Consider the following 25689-nt stretch of genomic DNA (forward strand, 5'->3'; position numbering starts at 1 on the left):
GGAGATGAACGATTTTATGAGTCTTCGAATTTCCTCTTCACCCCGTTCCCGTTGGCATGAGGTGGCGCTTGTCGAGCGGCGCTCCGTTTCCGCTGCTCGTCTTCCATCATTTGCGCCTGGCGTCGTTTCCAGGCGGTCTTGATGGCCGGCGCGCAGCGGATGAGATCCTCCTCCGTGACGCGGTCCTGGATACTTTCGAGGACTTTCTCGACGGTGGAGATGTGGTTCGCGTCGGCCTTGTCGTCGCGGATGCGGTGGAAGCGCCACCGGCCTTGCTCGTCCTTGGAGCACTCCACGATGGAGTCGTCGAGGGGCTGTCCGAGCGCCTTCATCTCCTCCCACTGCTCCGGGGTGACGAACATCTCCCCGAAGAAGCGGTACTCGTTGGAGTTGAGGCCGACGAACAGGTGGAAGATGGGCAGGGCGTCGTAGTCCGGGTATGGCTCGGTGATGCCGTCGGCCTCGTCCTCCGAGTCAGGCTCCAGGATGGGGAACTCGAGCCGCAGACGGAAATCGATGGTGTTCTCGGCCGGGGGCTTCCACTTGAGGATGTGCTCGTCAGTGCCGATGCGGTAAGGGGTGCTGCGACACGTGAAGATGAGGCCGTCGTTGCCGTGGATTTTTTTGACCTTGGGGATGATCTCGCGGAACATCATCTCGATGCCGTAGCTGAACTGGGTGGATTTGTCCTCCACGGCGAAAATACGGTGCGCCTTCTCCTCGGGGAAGCGCTCAAACAGCGCGTTGTATGGCTTGAGCACCTTCTCCTTGAAGTACGCTAAGCGCTTGTCCAGCGTGCGGTGCATCAGGGATTGTCCATCCAACACCAGGCAGTCAAAGACGAGGTACTTCAGCTGTTGCGTCCCATCGTCGTAGGTATCGTTCACCAATTCTCCATCCACCAGGGTGTCGACATGGAATGATTGGAAGGAGTCGTCGTCAGGAAGCGGGAAATGCAGGCCCGGCACGTAACGGTATTCGTTCTTGCGGTCGATCAGGTAGTGGATTTCCGCGTTCCCAGATTCGGGGTCCCCGCGCGCAAAGTACATCAGACAGCGGATGCCGTCCGTCTTTTCGCAGACATAGTAGTCCTGACGCTGGAGCTCGGTGAGGTGACGACTGGAGAAACTGACAGGTTGTGCGCCGGGGAAGTTGAGGTTGTTGCGGCCGAGGAGCTGAGCGACCTCACGACGGAATTGATCGGCCAAATCGGGCTCGGCTTTGATGCCGACAGCATCGAGATCCGGGACGGAATTACTCATTGCGAACGCGGGGGCGGGACAAGTTTAATATCGGTAAGGAGGGTGGGCGGATGTCGTAGGTAGATTCGTTCGATTTGCGAGAGTAAGCTAGACTCTCAAGGGGAAGATGGTGATGGCGAGACAGGATCTAGCGGAGATATTCCAGATTCAGGAGCTCTCTCGCCCGCAGGCGCAGAAGCGATGGACTTCTGCCGGGGTAGACGAGGTCCAGTAGAAGCGAGCGAGGGTGCGAAAGGAATTCCAGGGACAAGTGGGATTCTTTGTTCGAAGCGGAACGTCGAGAAAGTCTCGATTTGGACGCGATTCCGCACATGATGTCAAGGCAACAAGGCAACAAGGCAACAAGGCAACAAGGCGGTAAGGCACCATCGGTATGAGGCAGCCTTTCATCCGATTAGGTCAGTATACAACGGACTCTGTAGACTCTAACTAATACTGTAGACTATGGAATATACATAGACTTCACTGTAGATGTACAGACACACCAAACTCACAGTTTATTTCAAATACAAGGATATGCTCTCATGTACAATATCTGGTGACATGCTTCACTCAGGAGCAAAACACTCCCCGGTAAGACATACGATTAAACAAAACCAGACAGTCAAAGAAATCGACAGCCACTAATTTACAGACATCCACATCCCAAGACTCAGAGGGTATCATCATTTCAACAGAAGTAAACCAGGCCCAGACTCCTATCGCACAAGTCCCCAGAATAACGCCACAACAGAAACCAATTTCGAAATAAAATGCAAAGCGCCGTCGTCACTTCGTTCTCTGCCTGACAATTCGACCGAGACAGAGACCACCGTAAGGAATATGTAAGGTTTACGAGCTGGCCGTTATCGGCAACTTCTTTGCAGCGGTTGCGGGAGTCTTCCCGCCTGCGTCGGTAGCGTTGTCTGGTGCACTGGCGGATACTGGAGACGTTGTCGAGGGTAGTATATCATCCACGGGTTGGAACGGATTGCCGTCCGCCACACCGTTACTGTCGCCGTTTGAAAAAAGACCTCCGCCCCGGGAGCCGCCCAGGGCATGCGAGAGCATCTCTTTTATCCGCACGTATTTGTATTTCTGTTTGGTCGACATCAAAGTATGGGTGGCGAGGGGTATGGGGGTCGAGCGAGTAATGCCTGCCATCACGGCGTCCTTCTCTTCGTCCGAATCCACGGGGCCGTTGTTATCCAGATCATCCTGTAGAGGCGCATTGGCATCGATGGCAGCCTCTGTAGTAAAATCATGTGTTAGCTCTGAACAAATGCAACATCCCAAGACGATCTCGAGACAAGACTTACTCTGCTGACGAGCCTGGTTCTTCTTCTGGTAGGCCTGAAGCAACATATCGTACGGTAGCGAACGACCGGGCACGCCACGCTTCGCACCCATCGAGTGACTCTTACAAGTCAGAGAACGAGCGCACTGGGCGCCATTTGGCAATGTAACACCGCACTGCTTCTCAACGTCGACCGGACCCTTGGGTTTGGCCGCCTTGGGCTTGGGCTCCTCCTTCTTTTTCTTCTTCTTGGGTTCTTTGTCTTTCTCATCTTCGGCCTCGGTCTTGCGCTTCTTGCCCTTCTTGGTGCCGTCCTCCGCCATGCCCTTGACAGCGCTCTTCTTGGCGCTCTTCTGACCCTTCATGGAGTCGTCGCCCTCGCCGCCCGCGGCCTCCTCGTCGCCGTCCTTGTCGCCCTTCTCCTTGGCCCGGTTGGCGGCGTCGCGCGCCTCCTTCTTGCGTCGTGCCTTCTCCTGCTTCGCCTTGATGCAGCCGCGGATGTGCTCAGCGGCACCCTGCTTGAGGACCGGCCTCTTACAGGTCTTGCAGATGACCGTCTCCAGGTGATCCTCCTCGCGCGGTTTGCCAGTTGGGAAGGCGGCCATGGTTTTCTCGTCGATTTCCGGTAATATTGGTGAGGAGCCTGGAGAGGCTGGAGGGTCTATTGATGCCGAGAAACAGCAAGCAGTTAGCCTTTGTTCCGACCACTTTCCCAGGTCTTTCCAGATCATTGTATAGCCTAATGCCGCGTACACCTCGGTCTCGCAATCTGACCTCTCCGTCCCTCCCTTCCCCTCTCTCTTTCCAAGGACCGAGGAAATAGAACAGAGATCCATGCAAATGCCAATGTTCAGATATATGGACGACAGGGCACTAGACACTCACCATCGGCCTTCTTTTTCCCCAACTTCGCCGACTTCTTCACTTTGATCTTTGTCGGTTTCGCATCTTTCTCCGAAAACTTGTATCCCGACGCATCAACCAGGGTGCCTCCCGATGACGCTATCGATTCAAATCAGTCAGTAAGATTTCGCTGCCGCAGCATGCCTGGAAATAGGCCCAAGTTGGCGCTGGAACAACAGACCTTTGGCGTCACCGTTCGTAGCCATGATTACCACAACCGACCCGGAAGGGGGGTTTCAGTCGCCACGCTTGGAATCAGGGAGGCCAGAATGAAAGGAAAGTAAATCGGCGGAGATAATAAAGGTTTGATTCGACTGTTGCGTCGCGATGGGGGAGGGCAGCGAGATCGATCTGCCTGATGTCCCGATAGCAGGGAGTCCGGGGCGCTCCGCATTGGGGCGTCACGTGCCGACATACAAAGGGCGAAGTCGAGTCTCCGTCGAAGTCGTTCAATCCCACACAATGAACGCCAACACAAAGGATGGGACGGGTCAATGAGTGTTGTAGGGCAGCGGAAGGATGGCGTCACCCCCGGTCCTCTATTGGCCATTTCCTGGTGCTGTCATTGTTGATTGAGTTGCTGCAGCAGTCCAGACAATTGCAATGAATGCTCCACTCTCCATCCGAGTTGTGTCACAGCGCCCGATCGAGGACACCGCTAGTATTATGTGCGGTGGATTGGTCCCATGCAAGGTCCATTAATAACTATTTATTGTACAATCGTTGGAATGAGATATGCCATGCATGCTGTACAGTAGACTGAATTAAACCCATTCTCCGTCCATTCATCCTACACGAGAGAAACACAAGCTGCTGTTCGTCCCCCCAAAGCCAAAACTGTTGGTCAAAGCCACGTCAATCCGGCGCTCTTGCGCCTTGTTTGGGGCATAATTGCAGTCGAATCCATTGTCAGCTCGCTCCAGATTAATGGTTGGGGGCATCGTATTCTAAACCCACGAGTTAGTATGGCTCTCTCTGTCTTCGGTGAACGGGCTGTCGGCACATACCTCGTGAATAGCCAAAATGGAAAACAGTGCCTCTATAGCACCAGCACCGCCTAACAAGTGGCCTACGGCCCCCTTGGTGCTGCTAACATTGACCTCCGCCGCGTGCTTCTTTCCTTCGGGCCCGAGAAGGAGAGTTTTGATCGCAGCGTTCTCTGCCGCGTCACCGACCACGGTCGACGTAGCGTGTGCATTGACGTAGTCAACCGTAGACGGTTGAATCTTCGCGTTTCGCAAGGCCTTTCTCATGGCCAAAAAGGCACCCTCCCCGTTCTCCTTCGGTGCCGTCATGTGGTGGGCATCCCCAGAACAGCCATATCCTTTCAGTTCCGCGTAGATCTGGGCCCCTCGCGCTTTGGCGTGCTCCAATTCCTGAAGAAAGACGGTTAGATACGGCGGAAGACAAGCAAAACACTCTCTTTTCCAGCGAAAACATACCTCTAAGATGACCATGGCTGCACCCTCTCCGACCACGAACCCTTCGCGATCGGCATCGAACGGTCTTGACGCCTTTTCGGGGTCATCGTTGTAGCTGGTGGCAAGGCTTCGCGCCCGCGCAAAGCCACCGATGGCCAAGGGGTGAATACATGACTCGGCACCTCCGGCAACCATCACGTCCGCATCCCCGCATGCGATAAAGCGAGCTGCGTCGCCGATGGAATGTGCGCCGGTGGTACAGGCGGTCGTTGCCGCATGGTTAGGGCCCTATAAGGTTATTCTTTCTATTCCGAATCGGTGAGGCAGGTGAGGGTATTATCACTTACCATGAAACCATATTTCATGGAGATATGACCAGCACCGAGATTGATCAGGAGCTTGGGTACGAATAGAGGCGACACTTTTTTATAGCCCTATAAAGAATCAGTGATGATAGCTCCGACAGAATATATTTCAGCAGACTGACCCCTTTTTCATACGCCGTGACAGTGTCGTATATCTCGTCAAAGTTCCCAATGCCTGACCCGAGACAAATCCCCTGGGCACTCGTTAGATGACGATGCGTGATCAAAGGTTGACGCACGTAGCACATACTGTCGTCTCTTTTTGTTCAAATGTTGTAGGCATCCAGCCGGCATCCGCCAAAGCTTCTTGCGAGGCCACCAACGCATACTGCGCGAAACGAGCCATCTTGCGCTCCTCCTATACCGGTCATCAAACTCGGCCCATCAATGCTATGCAAACTCGGGAACCTACATCTCTACTTAACCACTCCGAGGCCGTCCAGCCTCCATCCTGCTTTGTCCCCGAGGGCACGACCGCCGCAACCTGGCAAGGCAAGTCGGCAAACCTGGAATCGCGCTGGCGAACATTGACAATGCCGCAGTGACCATCCAACAGGCGTTTCCACGTGCGACGGATTCCTATAGACAACGGGCGTCATTTAGCGAACCGAGCAGCATAAGCAGCAGGGGTCCGGATGCGTTATGCAACGACGGGAGCTGATCGTGTAGAACTGCCTTTCCGGGGTAATGTTCTAAACTTCTAACAAGGCGCGTTTCTCCCAAGACCTTCCCTTTCGGGACGGAAGTGGGGAGCAGTGGAGCTCGATGATTGGAAGCCGCCAGAGGAATTGCGCCGGCATGAAAACAGACGAAGCGACGCAGCGAATGGTATTCGTGATTGAGGACGGACGGTTGATGGTTGATAACTGGGAGAGTGGGATAAACATACCTACTCCGAGGGGTGTGACCGCGCCGAGACCTGTCACGACCACACGACGCATGGCATGCTGTGAAATCGGGTTGGGTGGGGATTAAAAAGCAAATGGTCGAGGTGGAGAGAAGAAGATAAGGAGAGGAAGATTGCAAAGTATGAAAAAAGAAAGCGAAGAGACGAAGTGGAGAGAGAAAAAGGCCGAGAAGGGAAGGTCCGCACGACGTCACGGCCTGAGGCTGCAAGGCCCACTTCGCCCCGATTCGATTTCCATACATCGGAGTCCTACTTATACTTCATCCCTCCCTTGCGCTTTGGCTTTCACCCCTCGACTTTTCCCCGCCCCATCCTCCCCCTAGTCCTTGTTCTGCGGAGCCGACCTGCCATGAAATTCAACTTAGGGTTGCTCGCCTTGGCCGTGACGGCGTATGCTCATGCTCATCATGACCACGACGAAGCTATTCCTGACCATGTACGCGAGGAATTGCTGAAGAAATGGGACCAGGAGGTGAGTGTCACTTTCCTCTGCTATCTTCTTTTTACCCCCAATTATCAACTAAAGTCAATATTCTAGTGGTCATTCTCCGGTATCGCCAGCTTCGCGCACTTGAAGCCGGTCAAATGTCTGGTCGAGCCCGACGAGCGATACGATATCGCCGTCATCGGAGCTCCCTTTGATACCGCTGTAAGCTACAGACCGGGTACGTTTCCCTTCTTGAAAGATCTCTCATCACCAATAAAATGCAATCAAAACCAAGATCTATAATCGCTGACTCTCCCTTCAGGTGCCCGGTTCGGTCCTAGAGCCATTCGCGCCGCCAGTGCCCGCCAGATGGCCGGCACCAGCTACAACACTCGCGCTGGGATCAACCCCTACAGCTCCTGGGCCACGGTCAAGGACTGCGGCGACATCCCCATTACCCCGTTCGACAACGGTCTGGCCGAGCGTCAGATGTACGAGGCCTTCCTGGAGCTGGGCTCGCGGCGCGCCCTGACCGCCGCCGACTCCCAATACGGCACCAAGGGCATCTCGGCGGGCAAGCCCAAGCTGGTGACGCTGGGTGGCGATCACAGCGTGGCGTTGCCGGCGCTGCGAGCCTTGTACCAGATCTACGGAAAGCCCATCACGGTGCTGCATTTCGACGCGCACCTGGACACCTGGAACCCCGTGCGATACTCGGCCTACTGGACCTCGGAGCAGGCGGCCTTCAACCACGGCAGCTTCTTCCATAAGGCCAGCCGCGAGGGCCTGATCTGCAACTCGACCTCGGCGCACGCCGGTCTGCGCACGCGGCTGACGGGGACTACGGACAGCGACTACACCAACCCTGGCCCGGAGCAGGGGTTCATGCGCATTCACGCCGACGACATCGACGATCTGGGCCCCATGGGAGTGGTGGACCGCATCGTCGAGCGCATCGGCCTGGACCCGGAGCAGCCCGTCTACCTATCGGTGGACATCGACGTGCTCGACCCCGCGACGGCTCCTGGCACGGGCACGCCCGAGCCCGGCGGCTGGACGACGCGCGAGTTCATCCGCATCATGCGCGGCCTCGAGAAGCTGAACGTGGTGGGTGCGGACATCGTCGAGGTGTCACCCAGCTACGACAACAAGGGCGAGACCACCGCTTTGGCCGCCGCCCAGGTCGCCTTTGAGATTATCACCAGTCTGGTGAAGGCCGGCGCCGGTGCGGAGCTGGGCGGGTGGTACGGACGCAAGGAGGTCGTGACGGACGAGAAAGCCCAGGAGACGGCTCCCAAGAAGGATGAATTGTAAACAGAATATGACTTTATGTAACTAAGACTTCAACTAGAGGTGTGTCACGAAGATGAACGAATGTATTGATTAATGTGAAACTTGTCACGTCTACCTACGCCCCATAAGCTAGCTATGTATGTGTTCTACGAAAGTATGCCATGATCAGATGAATCCCAATTCCAGAACCCTACCAAGATTGCGGGGGAAAAGACAAGAATACAAAGTAGTAAATGGTCATCACTGGTTGTATCTGAGCTATCTAGTTTCCAGATCGAAGGGAGGTAATAACGAAACGGCACGATTAAGTGTGGCAGATGCAGGCGTGACAACAAAAGCGGAAAGAATATGAAGAAACAGATCAATACCATCAGCCAGCCAAAACAAAGACGCCTCGACTTCCAACGCCGGTAGAGACGATGAGAGGGAAGAAAGAATCGGGAAAATGGACACAGGAAAGGAACGGTGCGAGAACGAGAATCGTAGAGCAGCTAAAGGAGTAATAGAGAGATGGAAGAGGAAGTTGAAAGAAGATAAAATAAGATAAAACCGGCTGGAAGATCAAGGTAAAGGTGATTCATCAATATAAAATGTCTGTGCGACACGGGTTTTTGGAACGTTTAGGGTATCAGTCAATGAATGCCATGGTTGTAGGGAAAGAGCGTTGAGGGTGACGAAGATGGCAATCATCGAGATGCGAGTATCTGCCCACGAGCTGTGGGCAGTAAGTCTGCGCGCACAGTTTCCATAAGCAGTTCAAAATATTCAACGTAATGCGCTTCGAACACCTTCCATCTCTTCCTCCATAAGTCATGAACACTTCTACAACGCGTCAACGACACGAACAAGATTTCAAAAAAGGAGCAGTGCTGACCTTCTCTGCAACGGGATGCTTTATACGTATCCGTTTACAGCAAGACGCACTTCGACTTCTTCTTGGGGGCGGGCTCAAGAGCGGCAACAATGGCCTGCGAAATTCCATCAGCACGGCCATTCCGAGGCGGCGGCAAAGCCAACGGAAGGGGGAACTCACCTCGTCGAAAACATCCTTGAGCTTGTACTGAGTCAAGGCAGAACACTCGACATATTTAACCGCTCCCAGCTCCTTGGCCATGCGATCTCCATCTTCCTTGCGAATGGGCTGCATCTTTTGACGGGCAAGCTTTTCGCGAACGGCGGCGTCGTCGCGAAGATCGGTCTGCGTACCGACGATGAGGCAAGGGACACCGGGGCAGTGGTGGTGAACCTCGGGGAACCATTTTTCGCGAACGTTCTCAAAGGAGGCGGGGGAAGTCACGGAGAAGCAGACCAAAAAGACATCGGTCTGGGGGTATGAAAGAGGGCGGAGACGGTCATAATCCTCCTGTCCAGCAGTATCGAAAAGTCCCAGCGTATACGGTTCATCGCCGATCCTGAGGGGGTAAGCTCGAGTCAGTCAAAGGATCGAACGGTGACAGATGTACGGTCGGATCAAGTTGATGAATCCAGCGATGCGGGTGGGAGGATATATCGGGAGCCAGCTGCAGGGCAGAGGAATTCGCAAGGGAGGAAGTTTTGCAGTGCGTGTCCGACGATGTTCGAAGACGGGCCTCAACTTACATAACAGTGACGGCATAATTATCAAAAACGGTGGGAACATATTCGGAGGGGAATTTGTTTGTCGTGTAGGATATCAGAAGACATGTCTTTCCCACAGCACCATCACCGACGACAACGCATCTGGAAGGAAGAGAATGAATGATTAGCAATCCGCCGATAGATAAGACCGGTCACCCGACCAGAGAAAGGAGAGGGAGGGGGGTTGTTATTCGACCGCGGGGAAATGGGGGGGGGGGGAAGGATAATGGAGGCAATTCGACCGAGAAAGAGAGGAAAAGCATACTTAATAGTGGCGACGACCATGATGGAGATCCGGAGTTACCTGGAGGCTCTGCAGAGGATACAGTGCAGATTATCGAAGGTTCAAGGTTGTCCGTCTAGACCACCCAAAGCAACGAGAGGGAAAGGAGGAAAGATGCGGTGAACAAAGAGAAGGGGGGAGATTGTGATAGGGAGGGAGGGGGGTTCAGAGGAGGGGAGGGGGATGATCGGATCCCGAGAGAGGAGAAGAGTTGAGGAAGGAGAAAGAAACAGAGAGGGATGGAGGAGAGGCGTTTGGATGGGAGCGGTCGCCAGAGGTCGCAGTGGTTGGTGTGCGGTGAAAGCGTCGACGGTGAAAGGGCCAGCCAATGTGGGAGGCAGAGGTGGAGGACGATAGGAGCACAGGGGACTGGACTAGGCCAGCAAGAGAAGAAAGAAAGCTGCAATGGATGGGGCAACCCGCACCGTTAGCCCATGTCGGTCTTGATTGTCTAGACGCTTTTGCGACTAGCACGTTCGCTTTTACTGGAGTCCTTTTTTCTCCCCAGTGTCGTTTGAAATGAAAGAAACAGCAGAGCAAGGACGAACCTTTGGATCTTTTTTCTTATTCTGAAGATGGCTACTGTGATAATCTCACAGTAGTATTGTAGTAATCGTATCGTCAATCAATCACTCGATCGATCTACCTAGATGATCCACCCTCGTGTCGTTCTTTCTGAAGACTCAGAACTCAATAAATAAATGTGATGAAATATATGATGATCTTTCTGATTTAAATATTAGGATCTGTCGATCCGACGGTCACCTTGAGGAAAGGGGTCGGTTGGAGACTCGAGGAGTTGAGACGTACTAACAATGATGCTCTTAAGAAAGAATTTGGGGGGACACGGCAAACAAGTTCCGACCGGCTCTTCTTTCAGAGATGACGGGTGAGAAAGTCACGGACGAGAAGGAAACCAGTTCTGGGGGGAAAAGAAAGACAGAAGAGGGAGCTCGACTCAGGTAGAAATCGCAAGAATGGACCCAATCAACCCCCCTCGAGTCGGGGCGGTCGATGTCGAGGCCTGCTTTGCCGCCGTCGCTGGCCAACGGTGCTTTGTTGTCTCGCGCATTACGGTCATCTTTTTTTTTTATTTGAATTGATTGTCTGTTTAATTTTAATTTCAATTCTAATTTTAAATGTTTGCTCGGACTGCAGGGAAAGAACTCTAGGATATCGTCATTCTCGGCTGACTCAGCTATACTAACTATTGAAGTCGCCGCTAAAGTTTCACCAGCGCCAGAAGCCGCGATCCCCGAGACTGTCAACGTTTAATGACACTCGGCAGGGATCCAGGTGCAATACGAACAGTCATAACAATAAATAACGCCCCGTTCATTCATTTCGTCTATGTCTAGTCGTAATCCAGAGGTCTATATAAGCCCCCCGAAGGTATAGTTTTGAACATGTGCCGCTGTACACACCCTGCCTCAACCAACAAGATATCATATCAGGCATCGGAGAATTTGCAAAGAGTACATGGTATATAGGTCCTGGCAAGCAGGCCTGCAGGGACGGAGTCAATGGTAAGGAGTCATTCCGTCCTGAAAGAAAACCGGCGAAATCAATCAATGGCCATTTCAATTCGAAACGTCGGCTGGGCAAGGAGACCGGCTCCATATGAAACATCGTCGGACAAATCTCGCAACACGCTCACGTTCGTTTCCCGTGCCCTTCAGGCTCGGGTTCGGCGTCGTCGTCCACAGGGACCGGTTCATGGTCGGACGAGCTCATCTGCTTGAATTAGCCGCCCGTCGCGGCAGATCACGGGTGCGAAGGAGAGAGGGAATTCACCTTATCGAGATTGTAATTCTCCATCATCAGACTCAACGGGATCAGCGGGATGGTCACCACAAAAGCCAGCACCAACAATTTGTTCATGGTCTCCTGGTAGGCCCGATTGATGCCAACTCGGGCAGGCGATCCCATCGGATATTCTAGCGCCTTGGTCAACTTCCCAAAAATCGCTTTGGCGTCTCCCTTGTTCTCGTCTGGCAGATACAGCTGCAGCTTCCGAGGCAGGTTATGTGTCCAAACGGCCCCAGAAATGGCCGCACCAACCGCTCCGCCGAGTTCCATACACGTCAGGAACATGGCTGTGGCAGCGGCAACTTCTTGATGGCTCGCCGATGCCTGAACACCCAACTGAACGGGGACATTGAGCAGTCCGCCTCCTATGCCGATCACGATTTGCGTCCCCAGTATCTGAGTGAGCGAACTGCCTTCCTTGCGGTACAGCATCATCAGCACAATACCAGAAATGTATATCACACATCCGATGACCACATAAACGCGATAGCGCCGCGTGAATTTAATCAGCATCGACACGCCGAAGGCCGCGATGGTTGAGGTGAATGCAAATGTCTGGGTAACGCGGCCGGCCGTGGAGACCTCGTATCCCTGGACAACTTGAAGGTAGGAGTAAAGGTACGGTTGAACCGAGAAATAGAAAGCCACTGGAGGCAGTCAGTAACACGAATTTCGCCGAATGATCGTCAGAGAATCAGCTTACTAAAGTACCAGAAGGCGAGAGCACAGCCGGCAAGAGCGGTACGTTGCTTCAGGAGATGCAGCGACAAGAGAGGCTTGGGAGCAAGTCTCTTGGACGTTTCCCACACCGGCAACGCCAGAAGACAGACTACGCCGACCCCAATCATTGCCATGATACTGTTGTTCTTCCAGCCATTTTTGGCATTGGCAGCCAGCGTCAGCGGCACCAGAATGAGCGTCACTGCCGCCGACAAAAGCATCAAGCCAAACATATCGAGATCGTACCAGGTACGTCGAGCGGCAGCGAAAAAGCCAAGGCGACGGATCTTTCTGGGTTTGATGAGATTGAGTCTCCTGGCCTTGCGTTGGTTTAACAGCAACGAGAGCGCCAAGGGAAGGAATGACGCTGGCAAGATGATCGACCACATCCCGTAACCCCAGCGCCATGACAGGTTTTGGAGAACCGCATCGGCGATCATTGGACCTATCCATACGGTGACCAGAAAAGGAAACTCGGGGAGAAGGGCCAAGAATGCTCTGTTCAGCAGGCTACTGCTATCTGCAATGAAGACCTGTTGAAGTATTTGCAAGCCCGTCGACCCGGCCGCGTAGAAGATCTGAGCCGACGCATATGCCTGCACGTTGTTCGAAGCGGCCATTTGAATATATCCTAGAATGTAGATCAAGATGCAGACGCAGAACGCCTCAAAGCGACCGAAGACATCGGCTACTTTAGCCATCGGGGGTTTGATAACGGCTAGATAATGTTAGTCTTCATGATACCGAGGGTCCGCGCCGCGCATAAGGATGAAACCCACCATTGACCACGTTCTGAACAACAAGGACGGTTGAAATCAACGAGTGTTTACTAAATGCGCTAGTCGCATAGGCCGAGAGCGACATGGTGGTCTGGCCCTCCAGAGACGTGCAAAACGCCATGAGGAAAATGCTGAAGGCTAGTTAGCATGCTTCGTGATAGCAAAGACATATCTTCGTCGCACCAACGAACCTGATATAAGCAACGACCAGCGACTTTGTAGTCCATGTGAGGTTGATCGCCTCGATTTTTCGAACGCCTTCCTGAACCGAATCCTCCGACGAAGTTATCGTGCTGCCATTTCCTTCGCTTTCGTAACCCGCCTGAAGGAGACGTTCTCCTTCTTCCTCGCCGTGATTATTCATTCGATCGATGGTGCCATATGAAGGTCCTGAATTGGTATCAAGCAAGGGCATTGCGGCTGTGCCGGGATAATCGATGATATACCGCGCTGGAAGGCTCGATTTAGAGCAATGTCCATTTATCGAAATATATCGTAACGGTAGGTAGGTTATGGTATGCTGAAGCCGTGAGCAGTTCGAAAGTATGACAACCGATGTAGGTTCGAGGATGGAAAGGTGTACGACAGGTGGTGTAGGCGGACGTGGACGGGGAAGAATGATCTGAGCCAGCCAGATCCACCAGATGAGAAAGGGGTATCTTAGAAAGGTAAGAAGAGAAGAAAAAGCAAATAAAGAACGAGAAAAAGAAAAGGAGAAAAAATCAATCGAAGCTGAAGGACGCCTATGTGAGACGTCAGGCGTCGGCTGTTGGTAGTCAAGGTTTAGGTAACCGAATCCCAGAAGGCAACATGCGGACGCGGATCGTTAGATCTGTCGTACAAAGGAGGCAGAGATTCGAGTCCAAGGACTCGAACCCCGGCGTGATGCAAACCAATGGATACGATCGTCAGGCTGCACTTATGCACGGCGACGTGGGAGGGGCCACCGGTTTAGCCTATGGGCTGACGCCCGAGGCCCAAACAGGCAGTGTGGTGCCCTGCGCACCGAAAAATGGGTAGGAAAGCGCTTGTTCTTGTAGACACGTGAGGAACTATTCTGCTGTCGATTGACTCCGTCTTTCTATCGTGAACGCCTCGCGTCAAGCAGGTTTGGACCGGTGCGAAGCTTATCATTCAAGCGTGGGCGCATGGACGCCTCTTTTTTTTCTCTCTCTCTTTTCAGCACGCGGGGAAGGGAAGATGGAAGAGGTCGGGAGCGAAAGGCAGGCGAATTGTCCCCTGATCGACCATGGAAATAAAGGTAGGTAGGCCAGCAAGTAAGAAAGTCGCGCGTGGCTTAGTTCAGGTTGGCAAAGATGGAGCAATGACCAGGGGAGGTACAGAGCGAGACGAGATGGTGGGGAGGGAAGTGGCAAAGACAAGGGTTGTTCAGGCCGGAAGAGCATCAGATATGATAAGATCACCTGGGCGGTCGGATCGGGTCGGCAACTACGGATGACCTTCCACGCTCTTTATTCTTGTATCCTCGCCATTGTTCTTCACCTGGTGGCTTGAAGTCTACTCCTCTGGCTATATATACTCCGTATACACGTTTATATGGGTTCATTCTACGCGCTGTTGGCCAATCTGATGAACCTGTTTGGTCAAAGAATGCAGGTTCGCCTCATGCCTTCCCCTTACATTCCAGAAGTATAGACTTTCACCGCGGGTCGATTCCCAGGAATGCTCGTCTTAAACACCGTTGATTCCACGGCCTTGTCGGCTCAGCGCACCACCCCTACTCAAGAAAAAGCCCGCAGTCCCATCGTCGCATGATTGGGGAAGACACCCTGGCCGGCCTTGTTGTCTTCGGGTTGTACCGCTCCATCCACATCCACTTAACTCAGGCAGATGTTCGTGTTCCTAATTTATCGCCCCTCCGTCAGGATAATTCGACGACCGGTATGAGTCAGTCTGAGTAATATTAATGGCGCTGTCTATGACTCCCCGGGTGTCCATTAAAGATATCTTCGTCCACTGAGGGACAAAACCGCGACTGCCGCCTGGTGAGAAATCGAGAATTTTAGTATGGAGTAACTACGGAGTAGTAGCTCCCTGTTTGGTCACTTCCATTTCCCCGACTGAGTCCACTCCACTCGGCCCTTTTTAGTTCATCACGCGTTGGGCTTTCAAATCTCAAAGTCGCACTAGAAGTCCGCGTGGGCAGGTGGGTTTTGCCAGGTTTGCTGGCCAAGCACGGCGTACTCCGTAGTAGCTCGAGACGGCGCTTTCATAGGAGCCTGACCAACAACTCGTCTTCTCATAGGTGACACCAGAATTCCGGAGGATATAAAACATTCCCTTTCGGGAATAGATGGACGCGACGAACGTATCGCCGGCTTTTGGCGTGCCCCTTACTTCTTCATCCTTCACTCGCTAAGGGGTTTCATCTCCCAATCCTTTTGCTGTCTGTCTGTCTTCCACGATTTTCCTAGATCCTTGACAAAGAATAACCTCATCATAATCCATGTATCGAATATCGATCGTCTCATCGATCGGGTAATTCCCGGTGTGTGGAGCATGGACAACAATCTTCCGAATGATCTCGCTGGTCGGACCTGAGCGCGTACGGCGGGGCTTTTTATCCTGGAAAAACCGAAGGACCATCTGAATCAACCTCCTTGACTGGATTTATATTCCGTGTGTTTCACCAACCTGGTGAGAAGCGCATTGGCTTGCTGTTCTCATAGTATTATTGCCAATAGCAAACGTTCCCGGGGCTGTTCTTGCTGCCCCTCTAAGCAAACTAAGAACCTGTGGATGACACAGAGTATCAAACATCAAATTTCAATGAAATTCTCTCCGGGTGGACCGGGAAGCGACCTCAACTCACCGTTCTGGTAAATAATCGTCGGTGTCATGACGGATATGCCGTGATTATGGAGCAAAGTGGAGATAAGGCAGCTCCGGAGACAAACAGGTGAAACAAAAGCGTTTTATGCCCCTCCACCTATGCCCTTAGGACAGAGTAATGAAGAAGATAAGAATAAAGGGGCTGTGGACTGAAAAAAATAGTATTGCATTGTAATCTTCTGGTCTTCGGCTGCTGTGGAAAGCTCCTCGTGTTGTTGGTTATACATAGAGAGTTCACGAAAAGCCCAGCCATGCATTATCATTGTGTGTACAGTATATCAGTCCTCCGTGACCAAGTGAACTAGCTTGAGTAGAATAACATGATGGTTCACTTTCTTTGAGTCCTAATAATCTCGTAGCAACAGTACGAGAGGTAAGCCATGCCCACGCAAGCCATTGTTGTTACCAAGAACGAAATGCATCGATTGATAAGGCCTGTGACCCATTCAGCAGTGGGGAGATAGCTAGCCCAGTATATTAACTCGCATACAGGATCAACTAACTTGATCATTTGATGCAACCCGAGCATGACTAGTGGTAGTTAAACCCCTGCAAACATGTCGAACTCGAAGTGTCTACTGCCATATCCACCGATGGCTCCCGGTATGGCCAAATTGGCCCATACAATCAACATGATAGCTCCCTTGGACAGATATCCATATCCAGTACGTGAACCGAGGAGTTAGCATTCAGCATCCAGCATCTGCAATGCAATGCAATGCAAAAAACATCTCCATGCGAACGCGGGAGGCCAAAGCGGGCGGGTGCAACCTGAGGCATCCCAATTTGTCCGGTGCGGGGAAAGACTGAGGGGCTCTACGGTCTATACCCAGTCAGCTGAAGGGGGGTTTGAGATACTTGAACTACATCGGAGTATGTGTACTCATGCACTCATTGAAGGCTCTGATTTGAAGTCTGCAATGTCTAGGTTCGGCATCTTCATTCTGTTCCTATTTTCTCGCTGCTAACATGCACCGTCCCAAGCAGCCGGTCTAACGTAGGCTCGTAGCTTTGTTCAAATGAACACATGCCCCCGGAAAAAATAAAAAGAAATTCAGCAATACAGGATGGTCATAACTGATTGTTCATGTCGGCGTCGCCATCTCGTCTATTTATTCGGCCGTGTCCACAATCAGATGGCCAAAGTTCACATCTAGTTCGCCTCCCTCTTTGCCCGGTCTTGCTGCATAAAGTCCAACCCAGAGATCCTTCACGTTCTGCTCCTGAAAGACCCAGGTCACTTCGCGGAGGGGAGCCTTCTGAATGCCCTCGACCAGGTAGATCCACAAGCTGTTGTCCGATTCTCTGACCAGCTCCAGTGTCGCCGCACCTCCACCCGACGGAACGGCCTGCAGACTCCAGTCCGCCCAGCGGTCCTTGGAGACGGTACTGAGATGGGGCCGACCGTGTGTGAACTCGATACCGGTCTTGACCCATTTGCGAGACCCGTCGGCACCGTTCAGGACGAGGATGAGACCACCCTGGTCGTATTTATGCTGCCACAGGGCGTTGAAAGCGACTCGGACCCGCTTGAAGGAGGCCAAGGGAATACTTCGGTATAGGATAGGCGCATTGAACGACTCCGTGGACGGAGGCTTAGCCCAGGCGTCGGTCTCCGGGCCTGCTTTGATGGTGAACTGGGCGGGGAGAATGCCGTCTCCGGGGACCTTTTGTGACGAATTGGCAAAGACGAATTTCGCCATGATGGGAATGTGTAGCACGTTGTTCGAAGAACTTATATATATGTACGATGGGAGAGTTTTTACAGGCTCTGCGGGATTGAGCACCGAATATGATGAGAAGCCGTGGGAGCGAAGGACAATTCGTTTAGGGAGAGAACAACAAGACGAGTATACAGTGTAAGAGAGCAGGACAGAGTTAGAGGAAGGGAAAGGTTGCGGACGGAAAGGTCAAGTCGGGTTTGGGGGGAGTTTAAGCTACGTCACTTCTGGGGGGAGGAGGGGGAAGGTCCACCGTCCACCGGTTTGGCGATGACAACCTTGACTCGGCGGGGTCTTCCGGAGTCATTCTCGGAGGACGATAAGTACTAGGGTGATGGCGCCATGGTCTGGAATTCTCGACGAGAATGGCCCGTCTTATCACTGCAGCTAGACAGGCTGTCGGCTTGACTCCATGCATAGTACGGAGTAGTAGTTAGTACTGGAGAACTACTAAGTAGTTGTAGTAGTAGTAGTTATGCTCAGTCTTGGCGCTCTCCGCTGACATAAGCCCCGTTCGGTCTCGAGCTTCGAAGCTTGTGTTCGATCGCCGACATCGCGATTGTGCCCTCCATCCCACTCCCCTGGTCGGTAACCTATCTTTCTGGGATGGTATGGGCGTCTAATTATATCTCAATGGTGATGAACGTTCGTTATGTCCGCCCGCCTCCTTCATCCGGATGAGTATGAGCTCGAAGTTCGATCGTCAATCGACTCTCAGGGGACCTTCAATCTCGACGAAGCGGACTTTGAGTCGCAGGTACCGCCGAGACCTCGACGACTCTTGCGCAGAGTACCCTTACTTTCGAGGCTTTTTGCTTCCACATACTCAGGATATCGTCGTCTAAAACCTTCCCGGCCGTTGTTCTTGACCTCCTCCCGACCCGGGTGTTATCGCCGCCTCCTGCTCCGTCGTTCTTGCTTCTACCTCCATACCGTCGCAGGGATCATTCTTGCCCTTGTCGTCCTGACATCGATTTTCCGGCCGTCCTACACTCGCCCACCTTCCCATTATTCAACACTTCAAGATGGCATATCGCAGTCCAAGATCTCGGGTCGAGGAAACCTTCGGAACGAGCGAGTTTTTATTGCGGCTAGCTTGTATGATCGGGACGGGGAACTCGCGCGAGGACCATGGGGCTCCAGGGTACTTGAGTTGATCGATATTCTTGGAAAGGATCATGTCTTTTTGAGTATCTATGAAAACGACAGCGGACCGGAGGGAAAGAACGCGCTGCAGGAGCTGGAGGGGCAAGTGCCCTGTAACAAGTCAATTGTGTTCGAAGAACATCTGGATCTGGAAAGGCTGCCGCGTGTATCGGTTCCAGGGGGATCGAAGCGTGTAGTCAGGGTCGAATACTTGGCTGAGGTCCGGAACCGAGCCCTACGACCGTTGGACGATAACCCCGAAATCCGCTATGACAAGCTTCTTGTTTTGAATGACATCATCTTTGACCCTATTGATATAGTTCAGCTTCTGTTCTCAACGAACGTGGGAGATGATGGCATTGCCCGTTACCGGGCCGCTTGCGCTACCGATTTCGACAACCCGTTCAAATTCTATGACACCTACGCCACGCGGGACCTCCAGGGTTACAGCATGGGCCTGCCATTCTTCCCTTGGTTTACCACTTCCGGGGAAGGACTAAGTCGTCAGGATGTGCTCGCAGGGAAAGATGCTGTCCGGGTCCGAAGCTGCTGGGGAGGCGCGGTGGCATTTGATGCACGATATTTCCAGCATGCGACGAAGCCTACGACGGGAACGAGGGCCTTGGCCACGGAACAGTCGTCTAGCCCTGAAGACCTTCCGGTCCGATTCCGTGCTTCGCAGGATGCGTTTTGGGAAGCCTCGGAGTGCTGCCTCGTCCACGCTGATATCCAACAACCTCACCTGAATGTGGATGAGATCACTGACTCGGGGATTTACTTGAACCCATTTGTGCGTGTAGCTTACGACTCTCGCACGCTTTCCTGGCTAGGAACAACCCGTCGGTTTGAGAAACTCTACAGTTTCATCCACAATATTGGTAACCACCTCGTCGGCCTCCCCTGGGTCAACCCTCGCCGGACGGAAATCCCAGGCCAACGGGTCGAGCGGACCATCTGGGTGCCCGATGACAACGAGGAAGATGGCGGGTCTTTTCGGATGGTCGAGCAGATCGTCGACCGGGGCAGCTACTGTGAACGACCAGGGCTTCAGGTCATTGTCGAGGATCGCGAAGAAGGCCAGAAAGGATGGGAAACGATCCCACTACCAAGTTGAGCAAGGCATATCTTTCTGTACATAGACTTTGTTTCTGTGGTCTGTTTTCTGGACCAACCAAGGATTCCAGGGCAGCCGTATATAGTAAGGGCCTGGCCATTCACTACCAATCGCAGTTGCATCGTGTGCCTTCCTTCATCTTAGCAACCGTAGTCTTTCCCTCCTCTCGCTTCTTCCGAATCGCTTCGACTCATTTCCCTCCGTTCTCCATTGTCCTATCTATTTTTCAGTTTCCTGTCCGTCTGTTTATTTCTTGAATCGTCATGTTGATTACCTTCCTGTATCTCTCGCTGATAGAGCTGGGTGCTTTCCTCTTTATTGGGGGGCTTAGGGTTTGCGTGTCTCTTATGGCGCTCATCCAGTACGTGAGGGCGAAAAATGCCGAGCTCGCTCAGGTGAGTCCTCCCTCTTCTTCCACTTCCCTCTGTTTACCCTTTTTCCTTCTTCTTCTTCATCCTCCTTCACATTCACTCTTCTCCCTCTGTCCATCTTCCTCTCCCTCTCTTGCTCCTTCCACCTCTCTTATATCATCTCTTTCTTCTTTCATCTCTCCCCCGCCCATCTCTCACCGTCCATCTCTCACCGTCCATCTTTCCCTACTCCCTCGATTTCTTCAAGTCTCTATTTACTTCTCTTTCGCCTTCTATTCACGCCTCCCTTGCCCAAGACAAACCCGTGGTCCCTCGTGACAGGAAGGGCATCCCCCTTTCTCACTCCGGTGCAGTCAAGGCTTCTACTAATCTGCAAAAGACTGAGATCATCTCTGAAAATAAGGGGTTCTCTGCGTTCAAAAATACTGTGACCACTTGTGAGAGATTCTCTGTCTCTGCACCTGCAACTCAGCACCAAGTAGCCCACATTTCCTCCAGTAAGATAGGTGACACTGTTGCTTGGGTCTCTCTAACATCCCAACAGCGCAGGTCTCTACTGTTCAGGACACGGCCAACCAGAGCAACGTTGTCCAGGAGAAAGAGTCTAGCAAGATGTCTTCTACCGCGGACGTTGACGACACTGCTGGCTTTATGGCGGCGGCTCGTACTTTCATGCTAAGCCAGCCTAGTTACACTTCTGATCTTACCACTTCTACTGTTGCTGCGGAAGAAGCTGCCGGTGAGCAGGACGACGCCTGGAAGAGCGTGAATGAATTTACTTGTGCTTCGACCAGCGCTTCTGTCGTTGCAGTTGACGCAGATGATGCCGAATCAGTGTCTATTGCCAATGGGGCTGGCTCTGTTGGTAAGTGTTCCTTTCCTTTCCTTCCTTCCTTCCTTCCTTACCTCCTCTTCTGTCTGTCTTTCTGCCTTGCTTCCTGTCCTGCTTTTCTTCATCGACTCGCGCTGATACCAAATTTCACTCAATAGCAGAAACCCCCAAACATGAAATCGCATCCGTCTCGAATGGTGCCTGCTCCTTCACCGAGGCTGGAGCCTTGGTGGAACATCCCGACCAGGAAGAAGACCGTGAGAACCTCACAACCTTTGAGACCTGGGGTACTCCCGCTGCCCGTGCAAAGCCTGGTAAGAGCAAGCCTAGCCTAGACCCTCTTCTGAAGTGACCATCTGCCGGCATTGAAACTAACTACCGCGTTTGCCAGCTGCGCGTGTGAGAACTGTCATAATCAGAGGATTGCCGTCCACCTGGACTACCCCCGCTAAGGTGTTGTCGCTCGTCCATGGAGGCCTTATCGAAAACGTTCACGTTTCTCCCATGGGTACCGCTCAGGTTCGCTTCTGTGATGCAGATGCGTGCCAGGCATTCTATGACAAATACCCTAATGGCATTGACCTGGACAAGAGTCGCAAGGTCACCGCCTTTGTCGAGTTGGGTAAGGAGGTGGACGTGGTCAGCTCTCAGCTGTCCTTCAATCTCTCTGTCGGTGCAACTCGCGTCGTCCGTGCCGTGGGTGTCGATGCAGATGTGAACATGAATCAGATGATTCGTCTATCCACTTCCCAGAATCGCAAAATCGAGAAGATCGTTGACAGTTGGGTCCCCGGTGAAGTGAGTGTTTCTATTGATAAGAGGCCTGTGGCCTACCGGTCAGTGAGTGCTAATCCATTATCACAGGCAAGAAGTGCATCCTTCCGCTTCTGTACCATCGAAGATGCGGTGCGCTTCCGCGCTGCGATCATTCGTGATGCCGACTGGGAGCAATGCAATGTGCAGTATGGCAGTGACCCGTAAGTATTCCTTCTTCTTTGATATGACCGATGACTGACTTGTGCTCCTTTATCCAGCTGCGATCTCGCTACTGGGATGCACGTTGACTGAATGCCACTCCGTTTGCGATGTACAAGTGGTTGAGATGGCAACTTTGACGGTTATTGACAGAAGTCAACCGTGTGGCGGATTGAACAGGATGGTATTGATCGGCCGGTGAGGTTTCTTTTATTGTGTGCACTTTACTTGCCCTGTGGTTAAGCCCTTGCCCGATGAAAGGATATTGAGGCCATTTGTCCGTTATGACAGGCATGCAGTTGCATGGAATATGAATTATTGGAAACCCATTTTTTTTCTATTGTAAGGAGCTATAACCTACAGCCATAACCACCTTACAGAAGAAAAGGAAACAATAGAGCCTCCTTCTCGCCCTCAAGGATGGTTCATATCTGTTCAACACTTTCTTCTTCTAGTACACGATCAGTGCAGAGAAAGAAGGCCGGACGGAGGAAGTATCTTGGACCTACGTAGAAGAGTCTAAAGAATCTACCTAGGTCGTTTAGTGACGGGAAAGACACCACGTCATACCAAGAACCAGAGCCTCCATCTTTCTCACAAACATCGACCTGACCCGAGGAGCTAAGTATGGTACCTTCTGCAAGCTTCATTATCCAGGATCCAGCATCTAACCCAAGAAATACACTTGACAGCTCTGTTCGTCATGGACAGTCCGCGACGACGCCGAAGCATTGGAATGATAACGATCTGATAGAGACTTTGCGATCGAGACAAGATCCATCGGGTTCTCTTTTTGCTATTCAGTCAGAAAGCGCCGGCCGTGCCGTGTTTGCAGGTGGCCGGGTGAGGATAATTGAGGATCGAGAGGAGGATGGCTCGTTGTAATCGACTCCTCCAGGTGATTTCTTCTGCCGTGCTCGTTTCTCTTTATCATCTTGCTAACTCATGATTCGTCATTCCCTTGGTCCTCGAGCGCTTTGGGTCCTCTAACATAGGTATGATCTCGCGCCGCATTGCAGGGAATCCCACTTCTTCGATGATGTCCGGCTCAAGGTCAATGGAAGAATCTAAGGGCCGGCTGAGCAGGTAGGTAGGTCCTCACGACACGAGGAAACGTGATAGCCTACGAGACCAGAGAAATTTTTCAAACCTACCCGACTATGCTGCTCTGTACACCGCATGAAATTCACCATTCTCAGTTGCTCAGTCTTGATCAGTCGATGGCAACCTTTTTACTCTCGGCGTGATATCAAAATCGACTTGTTGGGAGGGCCTTGCGACGACTGCACGGTAGTTGTTTGGTAGAACGGAACTCATCCAATCCATATGTTTTATCTGGTGATGGTTCTTGCATGTATGTATTCCCCAGAGAATATACTTGTAAATCTACAGGTTAGCTGGGAGATAGCAGTAAAGAGAAGCGTCACTCCGGTGACCTTGATACTTCTGGAGATAGAAGACTCACCTGTATCTTCAACGACAGGCTTGTATGCACATGCTCTACCCATACTGCCTCGTGCTTTCCCCTTCTGATGAGCAGTATACAGATCGACAATCTCCAGATACTTCATAAAGGGGAACCTGGATAAACACTCGTAACGAAGCCATACAGTATACGTAGACGGCAGCGAAGGACGCGTACGAAACAAAACAATACGAAACCAATACCAGCAACTCCTACACCCGAGACTAATCCCAAAGCAGTAAGTCTCGGCCTCGAAATCGCGGACAGTTCTGAGACTCCGACATTTTCTGTTTTAATTTAGTTTATCTGACCTCATAATGACAATATTCCTTCTGTCTGTCTTCGGCCGGCTAACTTTTGTTCTGCTTTTCTCTATCTTTCTAGTTTCTATGCAGTATGCACACAATAACTAGTCACTGGTCAATGGTCAATACGAAGACCCCGAAGGTCCGTACTTTTTAGTGTACATCTTCGTCGTTATTTTTAGGCTCGCGTTCTATTCTCCGAGACAATGGCGATAAGACATACGAGGAGGAGCAGGAGCTAATTCCTATATGAGGAAGAGAATCTAGGAGGTTCGATATGAGGTTAGTTAGTTCGAGTACACCTGTCCTCCTCCGTACTCAGTAACTGTACATACAATCTTTCATCGACAGGGACGGCAACGGCACAGACGGGAAGGCGGAGCCGACTTGTCGGACGTGGAGATCGGTCACCGGAGCCGCCGACTTAGTCAGGGCTGACTACATTTCATAGTTAGTTATCTTCAGGTGCTTGCACCTGAAGATTGCTGTGTCTTCTTTATATGTTTTACGGAGTATGAAAATGAAGATGAAGATGATACCGTTGTCTATTTCTTGTCTTCTTGCACGTACCTATAATTATTCTTCATCTGCCAGTCACACGAGTCAGTCATCACATCCTCCGTCTACTGTGCTGTTGTACTCCGGAAGTCCAGTCCAGTCGGTGCCTTGTGGAGTGATGAAACAAATCTCCACTTAGGTGAGGTGCGCGGCGAAAGCGAAAATCAATTAATCAAAGCGAAATGAATTAATTATTCATTATTTACAGAAATCAGACTGCCCGGACTACACTCCATGACTTCCACGTAATGTGTCGTGTGCAACTGTACTGTCCATCAAAGACAGCAACCTGCAAATCCATTCCATCTCCAGCTTGTGGACCGTGGAGATAGACCAGAGACACCCATCCGGAGCAGGTGGATTCATCAGAAACGGAGATCTCCGATGAAGAAAGCAAAAGAATACAGGAAAAAAGAAAGTTGTGACGACTTGAAGCAACAAAGAAGTGGTACTCAGTCACCTTAGTAACAACTCTCTCGAATTTTCTTTTCTTTGTGCGAAAATTCCAAATCAGCAACGGATAAAACCACCAGCAAACCACATTGAATTAATTCCCCTTCGATTTGAATTTTTCCCTGAGTAAGTAGGTCAGGACCTAAAAAAATAACAAAATAAATAGATAAATAAATAAATAAATAAAAAGTTACGCCCGCAAGGCTCGGTCCAGTACCTAAATGCACTGTTAGAATCTTAGAAGATCCAGATGGTTAAAAGTAAAAAATAAAAAAATAAAAAACCCGCAGCTCGTTTAATATGAATCTTACGGATCCTTAAGGCCGATAACCCGAACATGAACAATAAAAACCAAATAAAAAAATAGATTCGTGGAGCTCCGGACTTTTCAATCGTCCTGAACCTCCGTCAACAATTGCTGGATTTGGTTAAGCAGGGGCAATCAAATCCATCTTGCGACTTGCTAGAGGCTAGTAGAGAGTTTAGTTCGCCGACGTTGGTGAGGGATCGTTAGAAACACTTGGGAGCCTAGCCTAGCCTGTAGGCCATCGATTCGGGACAGTCACAGAACGTACATGTCCGCAGAGGTGGACCGGAGCTACGGAGCAAGAACAAAAAAAAAAAAAAAAAAAAAAGGTCGGATAGATTAATAACTCGGCGGCAATATAGGGTGTTACTACAGTACATACCAACTCTTGAGGACTACTGCGCAAGAGCGGATAAGGGAAGCGCATCGCCAGCCTGCCTATTATTGCCTCGTCAGTCGAGGTACAGACCAAGTATCTCCCACTTCTGCAACGCCAACCAAACCCCCTCACCCAGACCCGCGGGAAC

At 51.7% G+C, this 25689-nt stretch overlaps 10 protein-coding genes across 12 annotated transcripts; 4 read left to right on the plus strand and 6 right to left on the minus strand.

Moving 5' to 3' along the window:
* Positions 1-14: 14 nt before the first annotated feature.
* On the minus strand, positions 15-1262 carry CEG1 (mRNA guanylyltransferase; the record flags this gene model as incomplete). Its single annotated transcript, XM_046094171.1, has 1 exon — positions 15-1262. One exon carries the CDS (start codon positions 1260-1262, stop codon positions 15-17), a length of 1248 nt encoding a protein of 415 aa, XP_045950150.1.
* Positions 1263-1748: 486 nt separating this feature from the next.
* On the minus strand, positions 1749-4130 carry sgf73. 3 transcript variants are annotated; one of them, XM_046094174.1, is made up of 3 exons: positions 3623-4130; positions 3424-3540; positions 1749-3199 (listed from the first exon to the last, which is right to left on the minus strand). In XM_046094174.1, the coding sequence occupies exons 1-3, from the start codon at positions 3645-3647 to the stop codon at positions 2094-2096; spliced, it is 1248 nt and encodes a 415-aa protein (XP_045950151.1). In that variant the 5' UTR covers positions 3648-4130; the 3' UTR covers positions 1749-2093. The 3 variants fall into 3 exon arrangements, with proteins under 3 accessions (XP_045950151.1, XP_045950152.1, XP_045950153.1); XM_046094172.1 differs by having other exon boundaries at positions 1749-2491; positions 2561-3540; XM_046094173.1 differs by having other exon boundaries at positions 1749-2491; positions 2561-3199; positions 3424-4130.
* Positions 4131-4388: 258 nt separating this feature from the next.
* CEM1 (putative beta-ketoacyl synthase (Cem1)) lies at positions 4389-6168 on the minus strand (the record flags this gene model as incomplete). The annotated part of the gene is made up of 7 exons (XM_046094175.1): positions 4389-4817; positions 4884-5150; positions 5210-5296; positions 5350-5421; positions 5478-5585; positions 5640-5806; positions 6117-6168. 7 exons carry the CDS (start codon positions 6166-6168, stop codon positions 4389-4391), a joined length of 1182 nt encoding a protein of 393 aa, XP_045950154.1.
* Positions 6169-6289: 121 nt separating this feature from the next.
* Positions 6290-7875, plus strand: LDX57_012430 (agmatinase; the record flags this gene model as incomplete). Its single annotated transcript, XM_046094176.1, has 3 exons — positions 6290-6606; positions 6673-6799; positions 6884-7875. The coding sequence occupies exons 1-3, from the start codon at positions 6484-6486 to the stop codon at positions 7873-7875; spliced, it is 1242 nt and encodes a 413-aa protein (XP_045950155.1). The 5' UTR covers positions 6290-6483.
* An 887-nt stretch (positions 7876-8762) lies between these two features.
* cdc42 (Rho family GTPase CDC42) lies at positions 8763-9756 on the minus strand (the record flags this gene model as incomplete). The annotated part of the gene is made up of 4 exons (XM_046094177.1): positions 8763-8822; positions 8888-9266; positions 9454-9573; positions 9737-9756. The coding sequence occupies 4 exons, from the start codon at positions 9754-9756 to the stop codon at positions 8763-8765; spliced, it is 579 nt and encodes a 192-aa protein (XP_045950156.1).
* Positions 9757-10958: 1202 nt separating this feature from the next.
* Positions 10959-14391, minus strand: mirC (siderochrome-iron transporter MirC). Its single transcript, XM_046094178.1, has 5 exons — positions 13254-14391; positions 13063-13193; positions 12267-13001; positions 11549-12210; positions 10959-11488 (listed from the first exon to the last, which is right to left on the minus strand). Exons 1-5 carry the CDS (start codon positions 13475-13477, stop codon positions 11408-11410), a joined length of 1833 nt encoding a protein of 610 aa, XP_045950157.1. The 5' UTR covers positions 13478-14391; the 3' UTR covers positions 10959-11407.
* Positions 14392-17027: 2636 nt separating this feature from the next.
* On the minus strand, positions 17028-17618 carry LDX57_012433 (uncharacterized protein; the record flags this gene model as incomplete). Its single annotated transcript, XM_046094179.1, has 1 exon — positions 17028-17618. The coding sequence occupies one exon, from the start codon at positions 17616-17618 to the stop codon at positions 17028-17030; it is 591 nt and encodes a 196-aa protein (XP_045950158.1).
* Positions 17619-18288: 670 nt separating this feature from the next.
* LDX57_012434 (glycosyltransferase family 69 protein) lies at positions 18289-19896 on the plus strand (the record flags this gene model as incomplete). Its single annotated transcript, XM_046094180.1, has 1 exon — positions 18289-19896. The coding sequence occupies one exon, from the start codon at positions 18289-18291 to the stop codon at positions 19894-19896; it is 1608 nt and encodes a 535-aa protein (XP_045950159.1).
* Positions 19897-20243: 347 nt separating this feature from the next.
* Positions 20244-21451, plus strand: LDX57_012435 (uncharacterized protein; the record flags this gene model as incomplete). Its single annotated transcript, XM_046094181.1, has 3 exons — positions 20244-20291; positions 20817-21132; positions 21258-21451. The coding sequence occupies 3 exons, from the start codon at positions 20244-20246 to the stop codon at positions 21449-21451; spliced, it is 558 nt and encodes a 185-aa protein (XP_045950160.1).
* A 152-nt stretch (positions 21452-21603) lies between these two features.
* On the plus strand, positions 21604-22167 carry LDX57_012436 (uncharacterized protein; the record flags this gene model as incomplete). Its single annotated transcript, XM_046094182.1, has 3 exons — positions 21604-21897; positions 21964-22076; positions 22134-22167. The coding sequence occupies 3 exons, from the start codon at positions 21604-21606 to the stop codon at positions 22165-22167; spliced, it is 441 nt and encodes a 146-aa protein (XP_045950161.1).
* Between the last annotated feature and the right edge of the window lie 3522 nt (positions 22168-25689).

The sequence above is a fragment of the Aspergillus melleus genome (genome assembly GCF_016097325.1).
Source record: "Aspergillus melleus strain CBS 546.65 chromosome Unknown contig8, whole genome shotgun sequence".
NCBI lineage: Eukaryota > Fungi > Ascomycota > Eurotiomycetes > Eurotiales > Aspergillaceae > Aspergillus > Aspergillus melleus.

Excerpts from the sequence above, each read along its gene's own strand:
- sgf73 (XM_046094174.1), bottom strand. The coding sequence starts at position 3,647 with ATGGCTACGAACGGTGACGCCAAAG. Across the intron at positions 3,541-3,622 it reads TACGAACGGTGACGCCAAAG|CGTCATCGGGAGGCACCCTG; the intron begins GTCTGTTGTTCC and ends TTGAATCGATAG. Across the intron at positions 3,200-3,423 it reads GGGGAAAAAGAAGGCCGATG|ACCCTCCAGCCTCTCCAGGC; the intron begins GTGAGTGTCTAG and ends CGGCATCAATAG.
- mirC (XM_046094178.1), bottom strand. The coding sequence starts at position 13,477 with ATGCCCTTGCTTGATACCAATTCAGGACCTTCATATGGCACCATCGAT. Across the intron at positions 13,002-13,062 it reads TGTTCAGAACGTGGTCAATG|CCGTTATCAAACCCCCGATG; the intron begins GTGGGTTTCATC and ends AACATTATCTAG. Across the intron at positions 12,211-12,266 it reads TCTCGCCTTCTGGTACTTTA|TGGCTTTCTATTTCTCGGTT; the intron begins GTAAGCTGATTC and ends GACTGCCTCCAG.